This window comes from Muntiacus reevesi, chromosome 1 (genome assembly GCF_963930625.1).
Source record: "Muntiacus reevesi chromosome 1, mMunRee1.1, whole genome shotgun sequence".
NCBI classification, from domain to species: domain Eukaryota; kingdom Metazoa; phylum Chordata; class Mammalia; order Artiodactyla; family Cervidae; genus Muntiacus; species Muntiacus reevesi.
Genome location: NC_089249.1, coordinates 216,160,885 through 216,184,974, shown reverse-complemented (window position 1 = coordinate 216,184,974; position 24,090 = coordinate 216,160,885). Strand labels below are relative to the sequence as shown.

The 24,090-nt window shown below is 56.9% G+C and overlaps 1 protein-coding gene across 1 annotated transcript in view; it reads right to left on the bottom strand.

Annotated features, from left to right (window-relative positions):
* Positions 1 to 23,303, bottom strand: part of UNC5A (unc-5 netrin receptor A) — a 64,478-nt gene extending 41,175 nt beyond the window's left edge. Inside the window, exon 1 of the mRNA XM_065934671.1 lies at positions 23,154 to 23,303. Coding sequence (XP_065790743.1) covers positions 23,154 to 23,223 — 70 coding nt within the window. The 5' untranslated portion in view covers positions 23,224 to 23,303. The remainder of the gene's footprint in view (positions 1 to 23,153) is intronic.
* Positions 23,304 to 24,090: the final 787 nt, after the last annotated feature.

The following is a 24,090-nucleotide window of genomic DNA, read 5'->3' as shown; positions in this document are numbered from 1 at the left end:
AGTTTATTCCCTGCTGAGTGCAGCAGGATTTCCTGTTATCGGTTTTAAACTTCCCTCTCTTGCGTTTTGGTGGGGGGGTGAGGAATGGAGAGGGGTTCATTCTGTCAGGCTGGGATTTAGTGAAGGAGCTGTATTCCCTCCTCTATGCCCTTTCTGATTTTATAGATTTCTACCATATTCCCTCTTAGCCTCTCTTTGTACACTGAAGGTGTCCCGGGTGGGCTAGAATGATTCTATATGACAGTTTCCTTCTCATCACAACTCTCTCAATAACAACCACGCACAGTTGCACTGAACTTACAGTTACCTACACATCATCAACTGGGTGAGATCTCAGTCTCTCCCACTCTGTGAAGGAGGCCCCCAGGGATCATTACCTGCATTTCACAGATGTACAAATTGAGGGTCAAGGAAGGGAAATAAATTTCCCAGACTATGTGAGTCTGTAATAAAGCCCAGGGTCCCCTCAGTCTTGGGCTGGTGCTCCCCTAAGGAGACAGGACCACATAGAACGCTGGATGCATATATACCTCACTCATGTGTTGGGAGTAGAGAATATTTTTGGCTCACTTCAAATTCCCTTCCCAACCATATCCAGGCTTCTATTGCCCTTCTGGATCTCTCTTTAGGAAAGAAGCTTCAAATACCCTCCATTAGACACCATCCACATCCTTTTCCCCAAACAAACTTGCTGGCCATTCTCCGCCCAGCCTGTTGCCTGTCAAGATAAGAGTTTCCTAAAGCTTATCCCTCATCAGCCTTGCATGTTACTTCTACCCAGGAGAGTTTAGATTTAGCAGCAAACTTGGTGATTTCACTGTACACAGTCTCTTCCAGATCTTTTATTTAAATGTTAAAAAAAAAAAGATTAGCTCCAATTCTTGGCCGAGCACACGTTACACTTTTCTATCCAGAAGACTGTTTTTTCATTCAGACCTTTTGTTTCCCTTCTTTGTCAGCTTTATATCAACGATAAGATGGTTGCTTCAAATTCCAGATGAATCTGGTTTTTAGACACACTTATATGTGGAACTCACACTCCAGAACACTTAGGATACATGCAACTGGAGAACACGCGCACACACACACACACACACACGTTTATCATGGCACCTATTTATACTGATGCTGGTGCCTCTACACCCAGGCTCAGGCTCAGAAGTATCTACCCTGCCCCCACATACTTCCCTCCACACTCACTTGCACACCTGCACATTGAGGAGGAACTTGGCGCTGCTCTTTGAGAAACCCAGTGATTTCATATGTTTGACAGGAGGGAAGGGGATGGAGCCAGGCAGGGAAATGCCAGCACATAAGAGAAATGGATCAGAGGCCCCAGAGCATCTGGAAATGTTGGGAGGGGATCAGGGAATTTCCTGAAATTTGGACCAGGGTGCTTAGAGAATCCTGGATGAAGACCTCTTTCAGCCACAGGCAGGGTGCCCAGCTGCCTCCACCTGGGAGTGGTCTTCTGAATCTCATATACTGAGCATGCAGTGGACCAGGCAGGCAGCCACCGTTCACACTGAGAAGAGCAGGCAGCCCCTGAATGGGCCTTGTGGAGCAGGCCTCCATACTCTCCAAGCATGCATGAAGGCACCTCTTCACCCAAGGGCATACACTTGTTCAGTCACATCAATGCTGATGTCCAGGTGTGCAAACCAACCCTGGCCACAGGCATCATTCCCAGGCTCACATGAGGCACAGGAACATCTGTCACTCCAACCAAGTCACCCTGAGATCACCTCTCTCCCGGGTCACAGTGCCTGCAGAGTGCAAGGGTGGCCCACAGCACCAGGAGAGGACTTGGAACTACTTATTGTTTTCATGAGAAGTGGCTGCCACCTGAAATCCCCAACAGGTGATAATTCCCAGCCTAGAGAGTCATGTGAACACCAACCAGGGCCCAGAGCACCTCTGTCGACCTCTCACACTGCACTGCCTTGGAACTGTCGCCTGTTGCAGGGCGGGCCCAGCCTGCCAGCCACTCTGGCCCCACTACAGGAGGGGAACACACCGAGGCGGTCCCCGCCGGAGACCTCACAGCGCCCGCGTGGCTCCTCAGAGAACGGGGAGGGACACTGGCAAACTGAATTGTAATTAGGGAACCATCCCCCAGTCCCTGGGGAGACCTTCTCCTGCAGAGGGGAGGGTGGGGGAGCTCAGACTCCTGCAGGGGTGTAGGCAGAGGGCAAGAGGGTGGGAGGCACTCACAAGCCGGGATAGATATGTCTCTAAGTGGGCAGAGCCCTGCTCCCCTCTGCCTCTGTGCTGCTGCTTGGGAGTTCTGAAGTCAGATCCCTCTTGCTCTCTTTTTCGTCTTCTGCTGGCATTTTTCTTCCCCTCAGGGTCCTCTGAGGAGAAGGCTCCACAGAAAGATCTTTAAATGAATGGCCCCTCCTGGGCTCTGGGGAATATATTAGAGTTCTGAAGAGATGGCCAAAACGGGGGAAGTAATCCAGGGAAGACAGGGAGACGTATTGGGCAGGATGGCCTGCTAATGTCAGCCATGCATCTCAGCAGGGCTGGGGAGCTGGGTCACTTCTCATAGGCAGTCAGGACAGGGCCTGAGAAAAGGAGGGAGTGGGGAGGACCCATTATCTCAGCTCCTTCTTTGTTCTCCTCCGCACTTCCAACAACGTGCAATTATTTCATTTCTTCATTTGTTCACTGGCTCGTGGCCCATCTCCTCCACCAGACACACTTATATGTGGAAGGTGTGGGTAAGGCTCCGCCCTACTTCTGGGCATCCCTGGGGTCTGGATGAGACCCGCCCCCACCACCCAGTGGAGGTGATGCTCAACAATCATTCGTTGAAGACCTGAGTTGAGAAATTAACAAATGAGTGGGTGAGTGAATGAATCAATGAGCAAATTCACCCAGGGCAGATTTGCACTCAGCCTGCACCTGAACCTATCTGGAGACGAAGTCAGGCCCCTGAGGCTGCCCAGAGTAAGCCCCACTCAAGTCCGTGGGAATAACCTGAAAACTCTCTCAAGTTGGGCTCCTTCCTACTCAGCTGTTCCTGCTGCTCCCTGGGCCTTAACCAACTACCATGTCCTCCAGGCGGGAGTGATCACCACTTGTGCCATTCGGTGCTTGGCACCAGGCAGAGAAGAGAAGATCTAAAGAAGCATGAGTCTCCGCAGAGGCCAGCCCCGTGCAGACCCCTGATGCTCCTCTCACCCCTCCTCTGACCAGGCAGTGACAAGCCCTGCCCGTCCACCTTCACTGTGACTGGAACTCTGCCAAGTCTGGGGTGCAGGCCTCGTCAGCCCTCATCTGGACCATCTTGGTACTGGGCTTTGCTCCCTCACCCACTGATCTGCCACTGGGCCACCATGATCCTTCTAAAGCCTGATCACGTGGTTTCCTGGATTTAAAGTCTCCAACAGCTTCCCCACTATGGCTGGCTGGAGAAGACTGGGATGGCTGGAGGAGACTCCTTAGTGTGCCATGGGGGGCCTCGCATAATGTGGACTCAACTCCTCTTCACAGCCTCAACTTCTGCCACTATCACCATGGCAACAGGAAGGACAGCAGCTAACAGGTCTGAGCTCTCATCACACACTCTGCCCTGAGCCGCACGCGTGGCTTATTTGACCCTCTCACGATAGCATCATATAGGATAGGCGATTGCTGTCCCCATTGTACAGATGAGAAAGTGAGGTGTAACGAAAGCAGTCAAGTGACTTGCTCCAGGTAGAACCGCAATGTTACAACAAGAATTATTATTAGAGCTAAAACGTTTGGAGCCTGAACTCTATTCCTGGCACTGTTCCAAGCATTCCACAACTGCTACTCCACATAGTTTTCAGACCAGCCCTCTGAAATCAGACTGCCAGCCAAACACTTGACATGTCCATGCCTCGGTTTCCATGGCTGTAAAATGGGGAGCATCATGACAGCGCCTCCTCAGAGGTCTGTTGTGAAGCTTCGATGAGACAATGTGTAAAGATGTTTAGCACAAAACAGGCTGGTTTCTGAGCAGCGCTGTGCCACAGCACGCTTTGGGAAGATGCAGGCACAGCAGTGGGGCTGGGCCAGGTGAGGGCAGGATAGGGGAAGACCTCTTCAAGGAGGTGGCAGTCAGACCCTGGGGGGTCTTGGGGGTTGGAGGAGGAGAAGGTGCAAGATTGTAGGGTTGTGGGGAGGGCTGGCTCTGGGCAGCACAGGAGTCCAAGATGGTACCCAGGGCACTGATCTCATGTGGCTGGAGGATATTTTAGGGGGACAGGCCCATGTGCCAGCCCTGGCCCATCACTGGCATGACTTCCCGGAAGTGGAAAGAGGGGCCGACCCTAGGTTCACCCTCTAGGGGACGTAGCCCCCCAGGACACTCTTGAGCACTCCTGGGCTTTGATGCAAGGACCCCTGCTGTGTCTCAGTAGGAGGTGATGGACAACACCCTGGCATTGGAGACCCGGCCCCAGGGATGGGGAGAAGGGGCCTGGGGGGACTCCATACCAGCTGACTGGAGTTGCCAGCTGCAGTCCCATAAATCGCACCCTGGCCCAGGCTGGCAGTCCATTAACATGAAAGATTTTATCGCATTTTACAACCTCCCTGTCTTGTACGGCGACAGCAGGTAATTAAAACAATAATTGTTTTCTGATGTTGCTTCTGCTGAACGATAAAAGCTTCCAGTTATTTTCCTTTCACTGGGGTGGGTGGGGGAGGGGTCTGATGATCTGAGGGTATGGGGGTGGGGTGCAGGGCCACAGAAGTTCGGGTGGTGCACAAGGGGGACAAAGGGTCCCCTGTGTGGCCCCCCCGGAGTGAAGCCTGCAGGAGCCTGATTTCCACATGGCCAGGCTCTGAGCATGTCCTGTCACACACACATGTCAGTGAACATGTCCCCGGTTCATGCCCAGACCTCAGCTGCCCTGGGAGCTGCTCTGGGGAGGGCCACCCTGCCTGGAAGGCCCTGGGAGGGAAGGAGAGCATCCCTGGTCAAGAAGACGGGCAGAAGCTGGGTCCCTGGAGGAGCTGGTCTGTCCACAGCCCTAGGGAACCCTCAGTGGCTCCCATTCACTTGGAGAGGGGGCACGGACAGGCTCTCAAGAGTGGGCATGATGAGGGAGTTGGGGGTCAGAGGCTTGTGGGTACCAGCCCTAGTGCTGATGACCGGGTACCTCCCAGATGCCAGGAAGCCTGGCCCAGCAGAGGTGACTTGCCTGAGAGGGCTGGTGTCCTGAAGTCCCATAGACAGCTTGACTCAAGGATAGCAGGATGCACAGTACAGTGAGGGGTCTTCTGGCCCCCTGAACTATCATCTATCCTCCCCTTTCCCATTCCTCCATCCGTCTACCCATGCATTTACCCACCCCTTCATTGTCCACCCATCTGTCCTCTCTCCTGCCTGTCTGTCTACCCATCTGACACATACTGACCTTCTACTAAGTGCCAGCATTACTCCAGGCTCAGGGCACACAGTGAGCAGTGGGAGGGCCACAGCCCCTGGAGAATCTTATGTCCTAACATAAGGGTGGACGTAGAAAAGAAGAACACATGTCAGTAAAGAGGGTCTTCCAATGCACCTAAGTGCTGCAAAAAGCTAAGTCGGTGACAGGCTGCTACTTGAGGTTAAGGGGCCTGGTTTCCACCCCCTGGTCCTGAGACTTGTCCCCTCATTGCCACCTCCAGCATCACACCCAGGAAACCCAAGGTGGGCACGGGTGGGTGTGGGACACTGACTGGTGTGATCTCTGCTTGTACCTATGAATGACGTCACACCCGGGGGCTCCCCCGCCCTCCCCCCCAACAGCCCCCTAGGCCTGCAGTCAACACCCTAATGCTTTAAAACAAATACTTCTTAATCACTAAAAATTGAAATGATTTCATGTGAAAATGTTAATGTATTCGGAAACACAGCCACGCACTGCGTCTGACAAATTAGCACCCAGCCCGCCGCATTGTTTGTAGCTACATTTATCCCCGTGACGAGACACACACACAAAACGGAGCGCGGGGCGGCAAGGGCAGCTCCCCACGGGGGCGTGTGTGGAGGAGGGAGGCAGGGTGGGGGGAGATCGGGCACGGGAGGGCAGCGAGAGGCCTGGCCCTTCCCTGACAGCTCACCTGACCCACTGCAGGGCCGAGTGCCCCCGCTTGTCCCCACCCCCCTGACTTGCCCTTTGATGCCAGTCCTGGGCCATGTAACCCACACCAGGCAGGGTTGGCTGGCCTGGTGGCAGCCTCATGAACATAAACATGAATTCAGGCTACTGGTAAAGCTGGGCACCAGGAGAGGAGAAAAACAATTTTTGCAAGAATTTAATGATTTCAAAAATAAGCATAAGTATGTGGAAAACTGGAACCCTCATGCACTGCTGGTAGAAACACAAAATGGTGCAGTTGCTGAGGAAAACAGTCTGGTGATTCCTCAAGAAATTAGACCTAGAATTACCATATGACCCAGCAAATTCCACTCCTGGGTATATACCCAAGAGAACTAAAAACGGGTGTTTAAACAAATACTCACACACAAATGTTCAGAGCAGCATTATTCACAATAGCCCCAACACTAGAAACAACCCAAATGTCCATCAGCTGATGATAAAGGATAAACGAAATGCCATCTATCCATACAATGGAACGTTAATTAGTCATAAAAAGAAATGAAGCACTGCTACATGCTACAACCTGCATGAACCTCAAAATCATGCTAAGTCAAAGAAGCCAGATAGTAAAAGATACACATCGTATGATTCCATTCTCATGAAATACACAGAATAGACAAATCTGTAGTGACAGAAAGCAAGCTAGGGTTTGCTAGGAGCTGGGGAGAGGGGGGAATGGGGGAGTGACAGCTAATGGGGTCTCCCCTGGGGCTGATAAAAATGTTTTGGAATTAGATAGAAGTGATGGTTGCATAACATTGTGAACGTACTAAATTGTGCACTTAAAAATGGCTAATTTCATGTTATATGAATTTTACCTTGATTCTCTATATAATAAAGTACTCAAGAAGGGCATGATTCTCGACCGCATTGGACTTCCCTAGCTCATTTTAGAGAGTCATATCTGACACTGGGAGGCAGTGGGAACTGGAGGCCTTGAGACAGCAAGGTGGTGCTGAAGGGGCCTGTCCTACTTTCTCCCCACATCCTCCCTCCTCCCCACCCTCACCCGGCTCCTGCTCTCCATTCTAAGGCCTTGGGTCCAGCACCAATGCAGCCCAGGCCCAGGTCATCCTCCATATTTCCCAAATGAGGCAGAGAGTGGGTCCCTCTGAACTAAGAGCAGCCTGGGACTCAGGTCTCCTGACTCCCAGTCCAGGGTGCTGTGCAACCAGTCCCAGCTTGGGCTCTCTTGATCTGCCTTCAGAGGGACTTTAATCACTCAGCTCTTCTGACTGCACCTTTCAGGAAGCTGAGGGGCACATGGCATAAATGAGCACAGAGACAAGTCACACTTCCTCTCCACCCAGTTCATACTTCCCTGTGCCCGGATCACAGTGCACCTCCACAAATCATGCTCTTCCCAACCTTGGGGCACTGCTCACATGGCTGGCTCTTTCTTGTCATTAGGGTCTCAGCTCACAGATCACCTACTTGGAAAGGCCTGACCATCCAGGCTAATATGCCAGACAACATGCCTGCACCTAGCTCACCCAGGGTCACAGGTCACATGGCCCTCTCTGCCTGCCTTCCAAATCCTGGAAAGCATTCCTCATGATCTGAGTCTGTCTACTTTTTATGAGAGTAGTGATGGCGCTCGCCTTGCTCAGTGAGTATCCGTAGGTCCGCAGTAGGTCCTCATCAATGCTTACTTAATGACTGATGTGTTCGCATCTTCACTCAGCCCTGTCCCCCAGTCCATCCTCTTGGCTTCCCTCAAAAGTTCCCTGGGGCCCTGGGCCTTCTGCGCACAGGGCCTTCTGGGCACAGATCTGCACTCAGAGGGCCTGGGGCTGGGACCTGGCCTGCGGGGGCCACGTGTGACTCAGGCAGTCACTTCCCCTCTGAGGCTGCCTGCAGAGAGCTGTGTGCAAGAACTTTGCAAGCGTTGAGCAACCTCAACCATCCAGCCTCTGCTCTCTGTAACCAGGCTCCTGCTCCAAAGCCCTCGAGGATCCCTTTCTGGCTTCTAATGTCCTTCTCTTGAAGCTCTTCAGATCCCAAGTGGCCGTTACTCCCTGCCCACCGGTCTCGTCCCTTTCTCTAAGCCTGGTTCATGCTTCTGGGCACAGGAACTCGGGCACCAATTTCTGGTGCCACTCGCTCATGGGCATGCGCACACACGCCTTCCAGGCCTCATCTGCAGGGGCCTTCCCTGCAGCCCTCCTCATAGCTGCCACCCTATCCTCAAAACTCCTCCCCGGACTCCTGGGCTCTCTCTGTGGCCTCCTTCTGGCTTCCTCAGAATCACTCTCCCAATCCTCCATTTCCATCTCAGCCGCAGCCATTCCCCAGTCACCCCTTACAACAGAACTCGAGCTCACAGTGACCAGCTCCTTCTGAACGGGCCTTGCATCTCCACTTCCTGGCCTCCATGCCCCTCAAAGCGCCAGTCCCAGGTTTCCCATAAGCTTTTAGACTCTTCCACCTGACTAGCTGCTGCCACCTCTACTGAAGAGGTGAAATCTAAGGCCCCAAACGCAGGCTCTAGAGCCGGAAGGGAGGGGAGGAAGGCTTCCGCATAACTTCTTGGTGTTGTGCTGGTGTAAGAATGCAGCCTCAGGCTGCCTGGGGGCAGGGGTGCAAAAGACAGAGGTCAAAAAATGGTGCAAAAGACACCGGTCAAGGAGGTAGCCAGGTCCCAGCCCCTGCCCCCCCAGGAAAATGGGCTCTCAGCGCCCAGATCCAACTTTTCAAGGGAACCCCCAAATCTGGAGTTGTATATGAACTTACTATCGTCTAGAATGTCTGCCATGTGAGGTTGCCACGCCCTGCACGCTGCCACCCAGCCACCTCTGGGTGGGTACTTGGTCCCCATTGTCACATCTTCCTCCTGAGACCTGGTGCTTGGGTCCCTTCAGGTACAGGGCATTGAAATCCAACCAAGCTGGCACAGGCCTAAAGCAGCAAGCTCTTGGCTCAAGCGCTGGGAAGGCTGGGGGGCAGTTCACGGGACTGAGGGGAGAGCTGCGGGCTCCTGAGTCTCTGGGGCCACCAGACACCTCCCTCTCCTGCCTGTCTCTATGTGTTGGCCTTACTCCCCTCTGCAGCCAGGCTCCCTCCATACAAGGGGGAAATGGCTGCCAGTGACCCAACATCTCTGCCTGCATCTTCACAGCTGCCAATCCCAGAGGGAGAAAGGAGGGGTCCTCCACTGCCAGGTGGGAAAAACCATGGGAAGGATCCTGATTGGCTTAGCCCAGGTCCCACGGCCACTATGGACCAATCAACGTGCCTAAGATCTCCACTAGGATTTGCCAGCCTGGTCAGGTGTTTTCTAGGAGGAGGGTGGGGCCCCCTGATTGACAGATCCACCAGGACCTCTCCAAGGTGTTGGAGAGGAGGTCACCTAGAGAAGACTGCTATGCCGGTGACGTGTGCCGAGTAGTCAAAATAATGGACACCAAAGAAATGACAAAGTTCCATGAGGTGAGGTCATCCCTCCAGATAGCCCAGTTCCCAAAGGTAAGGCGCTTCTCAAGGCCAACCAGTAAGAGTGGGGCTGAGGGTGGAGGCCAAGACAGTTCCAAAGTCCACCCTTTCCCCGTTACTATGGGACCTCACCAAGGCCGCCTGCTACCACTCCACAGTCTCCCTGACAGGTCCCCACAGAGTCTGTTTCAACAGCCCCACCAACGGGGAGCTCCCTGCCTGCCAAGGCCACAGGTGTCACTGCTTGTTAGGAAGGTCTTTCTCAGTCTCTCATGTCTGACCTGCTGGTCTTGACCCTACCCTCTAAGGCTACACAGAACAAAGCAAATCCACTTCCCCCTCCTGCCTACATTGCCTTGAATTACACAGGACTGCCCCATCATCGCCCTGACCTTTTGAGGACTTCTCTCCAGGACATGATTTTGTCTCTCCGTCGGTTACCCCTTGGATCTGCCAGCCCTGACCACCCCGGTTACACTTTCTTTGCTTCACCTGGCTAGAACCAGTTTCTGTTACTTGTGACCAAAGTCCCTGACTGATGTCCATGCTCCAGGCAGGGCCTGGCAGGATGAAGCTCACAGTTCTGTAAAGCCCGCTTGCAGCTTCTCCCGTGCTGAGGCTCCCCATCCCTGTTCTGCTTCTGACATCACTTTCCCAGGCTTGAAAGCTCTGAATCATGTTTGCCTCATTCCCACCCCTCACCCTCTACATGCAACATGCAGTGGCTCCTCCCTTCAAATGTCTCCCACATCCATCTCTCTGACTCCATCCCCACTGCCTGATCCCTGAGAAGGGAGGCCTCGTCATTTCTTGCCTGGATGACCGCTGCAGCCTCCTGGCTGGTCTCCTTGCCTCCAGCCTCTCTCTGCTCTCATCCATCCTCCATGTGCTGCCAGATTAATCTTCCTTAAGCACTGCTCACTGCCTGTCACTCCCCAGCTCAACGATGTAGCCAGCCCTGTCGCTCACTGGTCCCCCACAGGCACCGTCTGCTTCAGCCAGGCTGTGCCTCCTGCTCCCCTGTGCACACGCTGTCGCCAGAGGATGCCTGTGTGCTCCCTCCCCTCCCGTCACTGTCTGGCCAGCGCTAAGGTCTCAGGCAGAGTCCCTCTCCTCCTCCGGCCTTGGGACACCCACAGTTGGGAACAGAGGAAGCGATGTGGCCAGGGCCAGCTCTGAAGCCACAATCTAGTCTGTAGGTCAGCAGATGGGCTGTCCTTGCCTGGCCTGTCTGGGCTCTTGAATGTTGCTGTGGCCCCCACCACCTCTCTGCTCTGCAAGTCGTGGGAACCCACCTTGGCTTCCAGGCTGTTCAGGAGTCACACCTGGTGAAGCCCTCTGGATGAGGCATCTCTCACTACATCAACCTTCCTTCTCAGGCCTCCTCATGAATGCCCATCACCCCCGAAGGAGCACCTTCCCAAGATTCTAGATCTGCAGGGTCCTGCCCTGATGCTCCCTGCCACTGTTGTCAACCAAGAACCTGCTCCCCCCACCGCTTAAGGGGGTGTCACAGAGGGAGGCCAAGAGTGAGCATCCCCGTCAATGTCCACGCAGCATCTGCAGCAGCTCCCATTTATAGAGCATCCAGCCTGGGTCTGGCATTGGGCTAAGTGTTCCAAACAGAATAACTCATTCCATCCTCACAACCTTATGAAGTAGAAGCCTTTCATTATCCAGATTTTCTAGATGAGAAATCTAGAGATTCTCAGAGAGCTGAAATCACCGATCTAAGGTCACCCAGTTTAGGATTCTGTTTCAGAGCCCTGACTCTTAACCGTTGAGTGCCTGACACCCCATCCCACAGTCCACTGGAGAGCTGAGGAGGTCAATGGGTCCAGCGGGGAGAGGCCTAAGGAGCTATCATCACTCCCTTTTTGTGACCACTTCTTCAGAGGGCTGGGGTGACCGGGGGAAAGCAGTGTGCTGAAGCCAGCTCATCCTGGCTTAGGAGAGCCTGTTGTTAAAATTTCTGGAATTTTGCAAGCTGGTCAACATCACATTGGTAGCTTGAAATAGGCCATCGTGGGAGTATTTACACCATAGAAATTGGCAGCTCTGTCCCGCACTTTCCCGGAGAGCCAACTGTTAAACATTCACCAGCACACCACTGCTGGGGAGAGGAGGCTGACCACCCTCCGAAGGGCATCCTAGCCTATGCGTGCCAGGCTTCAGGCAACTCACCCCAAAGACAAGCCCCCTCGGTGGAGCCAGGAGTCTTAAAAGCAAGGGGTCTTGAGAAGATTGAGTGGGTCTCAAAGATGGGCCTCTGGCTGTGTGATCCCAAAAGATCTGAAGGAAAGCACTCTCAGAAAGTGTCAGGGCAGTATATTCTAACCAAACATGCCCAACATGGAAAGTTGGCCACCAAACAAAAACAGTGCCACTGATGGGAGGCATGGAATGGAGAACCAAGCTGGGAAGCCTAAGCTCAGGCCCAGCAGAGGCTTGTGGGAAATGCCAAAACAACTTGGGGCAGGAGGGGCTTGGAGGAGGAGGCCCAAGAAAGGGTGGGCCTTCTGACTGGTTGGGAGGTGCTGGAAGGCCCGTCTCTCCACTCTACCATTTTACACCTGAGGACACTGAAGTGGAGAGGCAGGATAAACAGTAAGAAAGCACCGAAGGCAAGAGGCGAGATCAGGACAGGCTGAGTGGTTGCTGTGAATGAACTCAGGTCTCTAGGTCCTAAAAAAACACACCCCAGGTCCAGGCACAGGCCTGCAGCAGTCCTGGGGCAGGAGATGAGCCGACTGTGGTTCAAGAAACAAAAAAGTTTTATTCAGTGGATGCGTCAGTTATGTTCTTTGAGTGTAAGCAACAGAAGTCGATTCTCACAAATTTAAGCAACAAGGGGGAAGTTCTAGTGAGAAAGTAGGTTGCTGAGAGAAGGGGAAAGAGGCTTAAAAAGCAGGCTCTGAAGCAGGAAAGGAACCAGGAAAAGGAATTTACCAACCAACTTGGGCCCTGCTTTCAAGATGAAGGGCCCTGCTGAACACTGACCATGCCTGTATGAGGGGAGAGGTCAGAGGGTCCCGGTGGGGCTAGGAATGGAAGCTGGACAGATACAAACCCAACAATTGTCCACTGCAACAGCCACATCCTGGTGAACCTGATGCAGACCCCAGGCATGATTCTGGTAGCACATCTGAGCCAGTTTCAGATGCCCAAGGCTAGCAGGGACACTGGGAGACAAGATAGGACCCCCAAAGACCTGTCACACCAGGCCATCTTACCTTATCACAGAGTTACTGCTCTGATAGGTTAGGCCTATCACACTGGAGACAGTGTGCCTGGACTTCAGCCAGGTACCTGATAAAACATCTCAAGATCTGCAAATGTAGATGCACAAACCAGGTGATAACACATTAAAGGGAACACAAAATCTTTGGAATAGCCAGCATTGTTTTCTAACACAGCCGATTAAATGACTAATGTTGGTCCACACTTGGGTCTTTACCTTTGAGCCTCAGGCTGTGCCCTTTGAGCTGGTCAGGATTTTTATTAAATACTTGGATAAAATGCACTGATAGCATACTGGTTAAATCTGAGGATCTTGTGCCCATCCCTTCTCCCTGGACAAGAAGCTGTGAGTGGTGGCAAACAGCCTTGGTAAGAGGACAGTGACATAGGTGGCTTGGGCACAAGCTAACCTGCACGACCATAACCACTGGCTGTGGGGAACTGGCTCATTCCGACAGCATTTGAGTTGGAACAATGTGGAGAGACCAGGACATTTGTTGAATGGCTAAGGGAAGAGAGATTCTCTATTTTTTTTCCTGGATTGGGCCTGCAAGGATGTAGCTCTGGTAAGTCCTGGCAGCTCCCTTGGGACTTTGAGAGGAAAGGTTTTTGGAGAGTGGCAGCAACACTTCCCTCCCCCGCCAGCGCAGAGATGAGGGGTGAATCCTGGTCACACGTTTTCCCTGGATCCAACCATGCCTGAAGCCAGAGCTACCCCTGGCCTTTCAGTTACCCGTGGCAAAAAATCCTTCCCGTTCCCTTTTTTTGCTTAAGCCGTTTGGGCTGGGCTTTTCAATATTTGCAACAGACACACTTAGTATCCTATGACAATCCATGCCAGGGTATTATGTCAAGTGGAATGCCCTCCTGGGACTGATATCCAGAGAAACTAACAAAGACGTCAGGGATAGAGAAGGGGACTTGGAACCTGCTACATGAGGAACAGCTGTGTGGACAGGAGGTGCCTGACCTGGGAAAGGGCAGACGGGGTCTTGTATTAAGTAACTGAAAAGGGAGAATCCAGTCACTGTGGCCCCAGAAGGTGAAGTCAAGAACTATCTGGGGGAGCTTCCCACAAGATTCCATCTCATGTAAGAAAGTTGTTTTGAACAGTCCCAGTCATCCTCTATGTGTGGCCCTGGCTAAGTCGGAAAGCTGACCCCCCAGGGATTTTTATAATTAAAATCCTGTGGCCCGGACATCCCAGCCCAGGTTTAGAAAGAGCCTGTACCCCTAGAGGCAGGGGGTTTGAAGAGGCAGGGTGTAGGCGGGAAATGGGCTCTGGGAGACAGGGGATTAGGGCTTCCCAGGTGGAGCAAGTGGTAAAGAACCTGCCTGCCAATGCAGGAGACCTAAGAGACGCAGGTTCGATCCTTGGGCTGGGAAGATCCCCTGGAGGAGGGCAAGGCTATCCACTTCAGTGTTCTTGGCCTGGAGAATATCATGGACAGAGGAGCCTGGCTGGCTACAGTTTATAGGATCACAAAACGTCAGACACGACTGAAGAGACTTAGCACACACACGGACTTCGGATTAGCCCAAGATCATGCAGAGAAGCAAGGTCCCGTGACTCTCCAGTGGGCTTTTAAGTCCATGGGACCCAGACAAGGCCCTGACAGTAAACGGACATGTGGGACTCTGTTCCCTGCTGGTGCGGGTGGGGGAGGTGAGGCCGAGCAGTAGCAAAGTCCCAGCTCTGCCATTTCTCTGAGGCTCAGTGTTCTCATCTAACAAATGGGACTAACCTCACCTACCTCCCGGGTGGTCCTGCGGTTCTGATCACAGGATGCCGGTAGAGTCCAGCACTGGACACGTTTCCTACCACCGCCAAGGTAATTATGACCACAGATGTGACAGTTTAGACACCGAAGCCTCCTCCTATTCCCGCCCCAGGCTTCAAATCCTCTTAGCAGAAGAGGAGACATCCAAGCCCCATTCTGAAACCCCAGGCCTGCCTAGGATGGCAACGCGGGGCCTCGGGAAGCCGTGCCCTCCCTCATCTGGAAAAGGAGACGGACCCCAGCGGCGCACGCCTACGGGAGGTGCTCCAGCAATCTCCTCCTCTCCGCCGCGAGGTCACCCGGGGGGCGGCTCTGGAAGCGCTACCCCCACCAGACCGCCAGAGGGGCCCACCGCCCGGCCACTTCTCTGGGGACCCAGGGGTAGGCGGCGGGGGTGAGAGCTACAGCCGGGCGAGCGCGGGAACCGAGGAGCCGCAGAGGCCGCCTTGCCCGGAGGCCGGACGCCTGCTCCCCGGGCGGCAGCCGAGCGCTCAGCCAGGAACTTGTTAACAGGCCCCGAACAAAGAGCCGCTAATCCGGCGGGCGGCCGCGGGCGGGCTGGCGGGCGGAGGGATCCCGCCCCTTCCCCGCGCGGCCACCGAGTTTACCGCGCACTCATTACCCCGCGCCGGGCGGGGGCGGGCGAGGGGGACGGGGGCCGGGGTCCAGGCCGCGGAGCTGGACGCTCGGCGCCCCTTCTCCCAGGATGGCCCCGGGGCGCGCCCCTCCCCAGGGCCCGCGGCTAATTGCTAATCCCTGGGCTCGGGTTCCCATTGGCTCGGGCACCTGCCGCCCCAGGCCGCTCACGTGCCCAGCAGCTCGCCCGCCCAGCGGGAGGCTTGCGCTAGCCCCGGACCCCCGCCCGCCGAGCTATCCCGGACAGCGTGGTGGGGGTTGTTTGGGAAGAGGAGAAGGCTCCGGTCACGCTGGGACGATAAGGAACCATTCCTACCTGCCAGTGCCCGTCATCCCCCTTTTTTATTTTGGTGGGGGAGGGGGAGAGAGGGGCTGGAAAGATGTGGATATGGGAAAAACCAACAGCCCCTCAACTCCATCTGGTCTGTGCTCCAGTAAGGAAGGGGTAGGGTCTAAATCGGGGTGTGTCTCCCTGCAGGCGCTGGGCTAGACCTGCTGGGGTGGGGCACGGGGGACTCCCACCTGCCACCCTGGCTGGGGAGGTCTACGGTAGGGGTGGGTTACAGGGGTCAGAGCTCCCTCCCCAAGGGTCAGTCTAGACTGACTGCCCCTCCCCAAACCTCGGCCACGCATTCGCCTGGAGCTCAAGGTGACCCCGAGCCTTCCAGAGGGACACGGCTCTGACATCCTGGCGTGGGAGGGGCCTGAATCTGGGGGACTCACCATCAGGACACGGGGCCTTGGTGGGCTCACTGTGGACAGGCAGGGGGTTGAGTCCCCTCCCCCATCTAAGTGGGACATCAGCTATGCCCTTTGTGGCCTCCTCTGGGGAGTAGCTGCGACTTAGGCCTCTCCTGATGGCCATGAATCTCCCTGTCTCCTCCATCTCAAACAGGGCTGGGATGGCCCAGCCAATGACCACTCTCCCTCTGGAGACAGGGAGGGGCAGGGGACTTCTGATCACCGCCCTACCCCTGTCATCCCTCAAAGGGGGCAGAGAAAAGACACCAGGCCAGCCCCTATCTCCAGGCCTCTGTCCTCTTTCCTGGACCCCTAGCTGCACCCTCTCCCACAAAGAGGGAGGACTCCCCCACTCTCTGTGGGAGAGGAGAGGAAGGAACAGTGCCCTTTGCCATATCCGTCACCTCGATTGCTCACATTTATTGAGCACCTTCTGTATGCCAGGATAGGCATGCATCAGTCTGCCTAACCCACACAAGGACCCTGTGAATTAGGTCCTTTTATAATATTTTGGCTGATTCCTAGGTGGCGCTAGTGGTGAAGGACCCTCCTGCCAATGCAGGAGACATAAGAGATGCGGGTTCTATCCCTGGGTCGGGAAGATCCCCCGGAGGAGGAAATGGCAACCCACTCAGCCTGGAGAATCTCATGGACAGAGGAGCCTGGCAGGCTACAGTCCTCGAGGTCACACAGAGTTGGACCCGACTGAAGCAACTTAGCACGCATGCACACATGATATTTTAGAGACATGAAATGAAGGAATAATCCATGGCCAGGACTAGGGCGAGGCAGAGGGTGTCGAGAGCACAGATATAAGGCAGCTTTTGCTCTCAGGGGCAGACCCTGCACTTGCACGACTTAAATCTTGCACCCTAGGCCCCTCCCTTGCCTCACCCTCGGAGCCCTGGTCCAAACCCAGACCCCAGAGCCTGCCAGCTCAACCACCCTACCACCTCCTACACATGCCTGGGGTTCTGGCTCCTAGGGGGCCAAAGGCTGTCTGCAGCATCTTCTATCAGTCCCCGGGAAGTGGGTACGCCTCAGGCACTGGCATGCTGACCTTCTGGGCATCCTGCGAAGGCCTGTTTTTGCCACTGGGGGGTGTTCAACCAGCTAAACAGGACCTGGCTTCCTTGCCAGGGTGCTGGAACTCCCAGCTCCCACCTCTGTGTCACAGTCACCTTCGGCCCTGCTGCAGCAGCCACCTGGCTCCAAGGCAACACAGGCAGCTGCTGCCAGCGTGGGTGGTGGCTTTGGCAGGTGCTGGGCAGGTGAGAACAGTTCCTGAGGGAACCTGCTGCTGAGGGCACAGTCTATCTCAGGCTTACGAGGCAGCCTGTCTGGGTATAGCCCCCAGTAGTGATCCCGCCCAGCCCAGCCCATTAGCACACAGAGGAAGACAGCCCAGGGAGGTTAAATGGTTTGTTCAAGGTCACACAGCACCAACAGCAGAGTCTGAACCAGAACTGAATTGCATCTAGGATGCCCATCCCTGCTTTGCTGCCATGTTCTGCTGGTCACCACAGATCCAGGACAAACTGGGCCCAAATCATCGTCTTCACAGAAGCTCCAAAGTTCTTTGCACACTGTGGGGACTGGTGTTTGAATCAAGTGTCTGAACCAGGCGCCCTGTGAGGGGTGGTGTGAGCATAGATGAGGCTTCTTCCATCTAGAAGCAATGACTTCTCCCAGGGGCAGCAGGAGGCGAAACAGCTTATACAGACATGGTCTTCTCTCTTATATACGAGGTTGGGGCCTGACACAGCTTAAGACCCCGCCCTGTCCTAACTCACTTCCCTTCAAAATGCAGGGAAGATGGAGGAAGGAGGCACACGGGTACCTGCTCCATGTTGGGGTCCACCTGGGCCCTCAGTGTTGCCCATCAATTCGTTATTCTAACCCCAGGGAGCAGGGGTGACCCCATTCTCCAAAGGTGGGAACAGGCTGGGGAGCAAAATGTTCTCATCCAAGGTCAGGTGGCTTAGACTGAAACTTGCCTGCCCCGCCTGCCTCCAAAGCCCTGCCCTTTTCACTCCACCTTACAGGCTCCCCAGAGGCAGGAAAGGAAGTAAAAGTAAAGTCGTTCAGCCGTGTGCCACTCTTTGCGAACCTATGGACTATAGCATGTCAGGCTCCTCCATCCATGGGATTTTTCCAGGCAAGAATACTGAGTGGGTTGCCATTTCCTTCTTCAGGGGATTTTTCCTGACCCAGGGATGGAACTCGGGTCTCCCACATTGCAGGCAGACTCTTTACCATCTGAGCCACAGGAGGACCCTTCAGTGCCACTCTCATGTGAGCAGACAAGGGGAGTGGAGAGCTGGGTCAGCAGAATTGACTGCAGGAAGCTGGGCGCCCATCTGGGTGGTGAGGAGGGTTGGGGCCCGGGGCTGGGCTCTGCTGGGTCTGGGAACTGGGAGCCCTGCTTGGTGCTCACAGAGCCTCCAGTCTTGGTGTCAACACCAGGCCTGAGCATCAGGGTGGGGCCCAAGGAAGAGGCCACTCAGACAGATGGTCAGGGTCAGCATGGGTGGCACCACCAGAGCGGGGTGCCCCTCAGCCCCACCTTCCAGGGGCTAGAGTCTGCAGGCTCGGGGCCCAAAATTACATTATTCACATGAGATGACACCCACCTGGGAACATCTATGTCTGGGAGGGCTGGGGCGGGCAAGATTCCTGTTCCATAGACATGGGTGCACCTGTGTGAGGGACCTACAACACACAGCCTCCGGTGAGCTGGTTTGCCATCTGTGTGGGGCCATCAGCTAGCTGGTGCTGGCCCTGGACAGGAGCCATGGCTGGCCTCCCTGGAGCAGGACAGTGTGTGTTTAGGCACAGGGATGGGGGTGGGGGGGCGGGACAAAGAGAGCTGCGAGGGGACAGAGCAAACTTTTCCCCACTCCCCAGCCACAGCTCCCACCCCGCCGCCCCCCTGCCTAGCCAGAGAACTCAAACTCAAGCAGAGGAAATAGAGAGAGAAATAAGCATTTGACTGGCCACGACTCAGAGCATGTCTGAGAACAGGGTCATGGTGCCATCGACAATGGCAATACTTGTGGGAAGCCCTGGCATGAGTGAGGAGGTGCCCTTCCCCCGCCCCAGATGCCTCTGGCAGCTGCCCCAGGCCACTCCAGGGCTGAAGAATCAGTACCTCTGTCCTGGAGCCCACTTGGAGCTTTCCAGTGGGCCGTGGCCCCCACACGGGTCTTATGAGGAGTGAAGGAGGCCTCTTGGAGGGGGCTGGATTGAAGCTGGAGGCTGAGATGAGCACAGTGGGGACCAGTAGCAGCAGCGAGGGCTTGGCCTGGTCCTGACCGGAATTTGAGGATGTTGGGGTATAGGATGGGGATCGGGGCTGGCTGGCTGCGGGAGGGGGCACCACATTTTGCAAGGCAAGGGAAGTACAGTGGGTGGAAGCCAGAGCTTGTCTGGGAGTGCAGATGGCCAGCCCGCCAGCGGTCACAGTCAGGGAGGACACCTAGCCTGCCAACATGTCCGCCCAGGGATGTGTGTGCTGCAGGCGTTCCCCTAAGGGCTCCTGGGCTCGGGGTTCAGACTTTACCTGCTGCCACTGAGGTGCCACAGAAGGCGTTCTCGTGCATTCTAGCCTGGGCACCAGCGGCATCAGTCTAGGCAGAGGATGCAGAGGAGGGAAGGAGTGAGGGGTGGCCATGGCACCGGCCCAGGTGAGAAAGGTGAGGGGGAAAGGGCTGGGGTGGGGAGGACAAAGGAGGAGAGGGACACGAGCAAAGTCACAAGGAGGGCTGAGCTGGAGGACCTGGTGACGGATTAGACATGAAGCGTGAAGGAGAAGGTTAGAGCCAAGAGAGACTCGAAGGTTTCCCGCCCCAGGCTGGGGGAAAGGGGGAGGGGGCCTGGGAGGACAGACAGCAGGAGAAGGCTGGCCTGGAAAGAGCAGGTCTGGGCATGTGCATGAAACAGTGTGTGTGTGTGTGTGTGTGTGCATGAGGTGTGTGTGCGCGCGCATGTGTGTGCATGCATGCATGTGCGTGTGTGTGCGTGTGTGTGTACAGTTGTTCTCAGGAGGCAGCCAAGCCCAGCACTAGGGCCCTCCCCTGGAGAAGTTCGTCATCCCTGGCTCAGGGCAGTTTCTGCCTCTGAGACTTCATGGCTTCAGTCTGCAGATCTGGGGCCCAGAGCAGCACAAGGCAAGAGAAAGGGTTGTAAGGACGGGGGAGTCCTGGCCCCTGTGCGTGCTTACTAAGTCACTTCAGCCATGTCCAACTCTTTGTGATCCCATGGACTGTAGCCCACCAGGCTCCTCTGTCCATGGGGATTCTCCAGGCAAGAATACTGGAGTGGGTTGCCATGCCCTTCTCCAGGGGATCTCCCCACGCAGGAATCAAACCTGTGTCTCTTATATCTCCTGCACTGGCAGGTGAGTTCTTTACCACTAGCGCCACCTGGGAAGTCCCCTGGCTCCTGGCTGAGGCCAAAGTTGGCTGTTCCTAGGAACCAGGTCCATCAGTGCCTCTAGGTAGGGGGTCTGGAACCTGCATCAGTGCCAGTCCCCAGGCTCCTAAAGGAAGTTCCTCCCAGCACAGGGCAGGAGAAGCAGGAGGGCCAGAGGACCAGCCCTCTCCTGTGGGTGCCTGGGGGGCCACCAAAGAGCAGACGCCCCTCCCAAGGCACGGTGACTGAGAGCAGGGTATCTCTTAGCCCTGAAGAATGAAGACCCCCTCCCAGCAACCAACGACCCCAGCTGACGGGGGGTGGAGAGTGGGTCTGGATCAACCCTGTAGGTGGGAGAGGGGCTGAGGAAGCGACCACGGCTCAGGGATGCCCCCCAGTCCCCCCTTTCAGGAGGTCCAGTTCCCCGTGGGCCCCTCCACTCAGGTGTGCAGAGATCTGAGACCAGGAGGCCGGCAGGTGTGTGCAGCCCACAGGGGCGGGGAGGCAGGTGCCAGCTGCGTGAGCGGATATGAATGGGAAAAGCCTGTGAGACATGTGGTCTCTGCGTGTGGGGGCACAGAGAGGGCCCCCTGGGTGAGTGTGCCAAGGGACAGGCTTTAGACAGAGGGTGGGCACCTGGCCTGGGGAGCAGGAGGCTCTGGTCCTGCTGGCCCCTGGCGCCCCCTGCAGCCTGACTGACTGTCCCTCCCTCAGACCCATTTTTCACTGGCTGCTGTTGCCAAGGAGCTGAATGGGCGATGCGGGAGGAGCCAGGGTCAGCGCAGGGCCAGCCTGCTGGGCACATGTGCCTGGAACCTGCGGGGGCCAGCAGTAAAGGGGCCCCAGATGACAAGAAGGACCCCATGCCCTTCAGCAGCCCCTCACGCAGGCCTGAGGGTTGATGCCAGAGGCAGGCTCTGCTCCAGGGCAGCCCTGCGGCACTGGTGCCCACCCGCCAGCACCCTGGGCAACCTTGCATGAGGCCCCAACAGGTGCCCCACGGCCCTGGGATGCAGTTCCTGGACTCTGTGTCCTCCTGAGGGATCCATGCAGCACCCGCCGGGGCTGCGTCACCCGGACTCACCAGTACCCATCACCCTCTCGTCTACACATGCTCACCTGTGCCACTGCTCACAACCGTCACACACGTGCAGCAGGCCTGCCGCCACGCACGCTCATCTGGCCACACGCATACCCAGGCTGCACACATCACCAGCCCCCGTCATCGCCAGGGCACACATGCCAACCCAGAGCCCTCACACGTGCTCACGTGGGTGACATGCAGATATGACCACACAACCTTCCTGCATGCATCTGACTCAGTAAACAAGCCCTGGGCCCCTACCGAGTATCTAGCAACACCTCCCCTGTGCGCGGAGCATGAATACCCCCCAGCTCACCACGGTCAGTGGTTCAACCCGTGCCCCCTGAGCGATGCACACATACTCCTAACACGCACGTGTGTGCAACAGGAACACACAGCCAGTGGCAGTGCAACCTCCCAGATAAGGAGGGGAGGTCAGGGGGCAGAGGGGTTTGTTAAAGTGAGGATTCGGTGGGCGGATGCTGGGGTGATGGAAGGTGGATGGGGTGAGGGAGGGGGGCAGGGTGGGGAGGGCGGCTAGCCAGTGGATGAGGATGCAATACGCAGAGACCCTTGAAGGAAACAGACATCGGCCTCAATCATCAGGCTGGTTTCTGAGCTTTCACTCATTCCTCTTCAGTCTGGCTTCCTTTCTCAGGAACCCCAGTGCTCCCTTCTGACACCCCTGGGATTAACAATGGCCTGGCCAGGCTCAGCGGCAGCCCCCAGGGTCTCAGCTGCAAGAATCAAGAATTGCTAGGGCAAGCTCCATGCCCCCCTGATCACACAAATGACCCCCTCCCGTCCACATAGATGCTCAGCTCTGCTAAGTGCAGGGGGGCAGGCAGCCATCAGGAGGCCCCAACAACTCAGCCTAGGTGGAAGGAAGCTCTGGGAGAGGAGACAAAGGATGCAGGGGAACTCCTCCCACCCCCAGGAGTGGGCTGAGGGCTGTTATGGGGCAGGTGAGGGTGGGCAAAGGGACACGAGGGGAGGGAGAAGGGTGGTGGAGAGAAACGGAGTGGGGAGAGCGGTAGAGCTTCCACTCACACAACTCTGGTCCCTATGCACAGGAAGGCCAGGAGCCACAGCCCGGGGCCCCGGACCCTGGTGCTTAGACTGTGCAGGACTGCAAGGGCTCGGGGGCTGGTGTATGCGCCTCCACGCCTGAGTGTGCGCGTGTGCGAGAGTGTGTGGCGGGGACAGAGGAGGACACTGTGTTCCGGACGTGGGCAGCGGCCAGGTGCCAAGCTGGGAATTGTGAGTAGCTGTTTGGGGCAGATGCTGCCGGGAAACCGTGTCTTAAACCCCGTCCTCAATTTCCTGGGCACTTGGGATGTGGTCAAAACCCTCTCACCTGCTAACCGGCCAAGTCAGATTCCCTGGGGCGTTGATCTAAACCCCCAACCCTGTGCTGGGGCCAGGCAACCAGCAAACTTCCCCCGCCTGGAGGCGTGGGGCGTCTACACTCGCCAGCCCCACGCGCTGACAGCTGCTCCTGGACTTGGCAGAACCCAGGCTTCCGGGGAAGCGCGCGGGGAAGCTGCGCAGCGGCGACAGGCGGCCCCCGCGTCCCGCCTCGCAAAGTTTGGCCTCGGGGGGCTCCCAACCCGGTCCGGCTGCGCGGGTCAGGGACCCCTAGAGCCGCGAGCATTAGCGAGCACGGTTCCCCGCAAGCCTCCCCACAGCGCGCGCGTGACTCACCCGAACCGCGGAGCCAGGCGGCGAGGACTATGCCCAGGAGCGCTGGCCACAGGCCGGACCGGACGGCCATGGCCGCGGGCAGGCGGGCGGCCCGGGCGCGGGGCCCCGCGGACAGGAGGGCGCCTTTCAGCGCCTCAGCCCAGAGCCCCGGCCCCGTCACCCCCAGGGCCCATGCCAGCGGACTGCGCTGCCTCCGGGCGGCCGGCTGCGGGGCGCAAGCGGCGCGTGCCTCCCCTGGGCACCGGGAGCGCAGCAATGCAGCCGGGGCGGAGCGCAGCGCCAGCCGCGCCGCGCACAGAGCCAGCCGGCGCGCGGAGCCCGCAGCCGGGGAGCGGGCCGGCGGGCGCCGCAAAACCCGGACTGGAGCCGCGGAGCTGGGCGGCGTCAGGGCGGGGCGGGGGGAGGAAGGAGGGGCCCAGCAGCCCCGCGCCGCGCGAACGGGCCACCCCCAGCTCTGGGGATCCCTCTCGGCGATGCCCGAGGCTCCCCCAGGGAGGGGCTGGGGTGGTGGGCGGGAGGCCTCCCACCTCCCTGCGCGATCTCCAGGGACCGGCCAAAAGTCTGAAACCCGGAGTGGATCGATTCTCCGGATCCGGGTTCTCCCGGGCCCGCCAGCCAGCGCACAGGTGGCCCGGGAGGGGCCCAGGGCTGCAGCGATCCCGGCGCGGCGCCAGGCTGCAGACAGCGGCCAGGGACAGCGGTGTCCGGCGGCGGTTCCGCGCAGCCCCCTACCCCCACCCCACCCTACTCCGCACCTCCCGGCCGCGCTCCGAGGCGTTCAGCGTGTTGCTGTACGCCACCTAGCCCGCGGCTCGGATAGGGGACTGCGGGAAGCTCTCGGGCCCTGGCCCGCGCGCAGAGGTACGCGGGTAGGACAGACTAGGGGCCACCCGCAGTCCCAGCCACGGAACCAAGTGGGCCTCAGAGTGATCCTCGG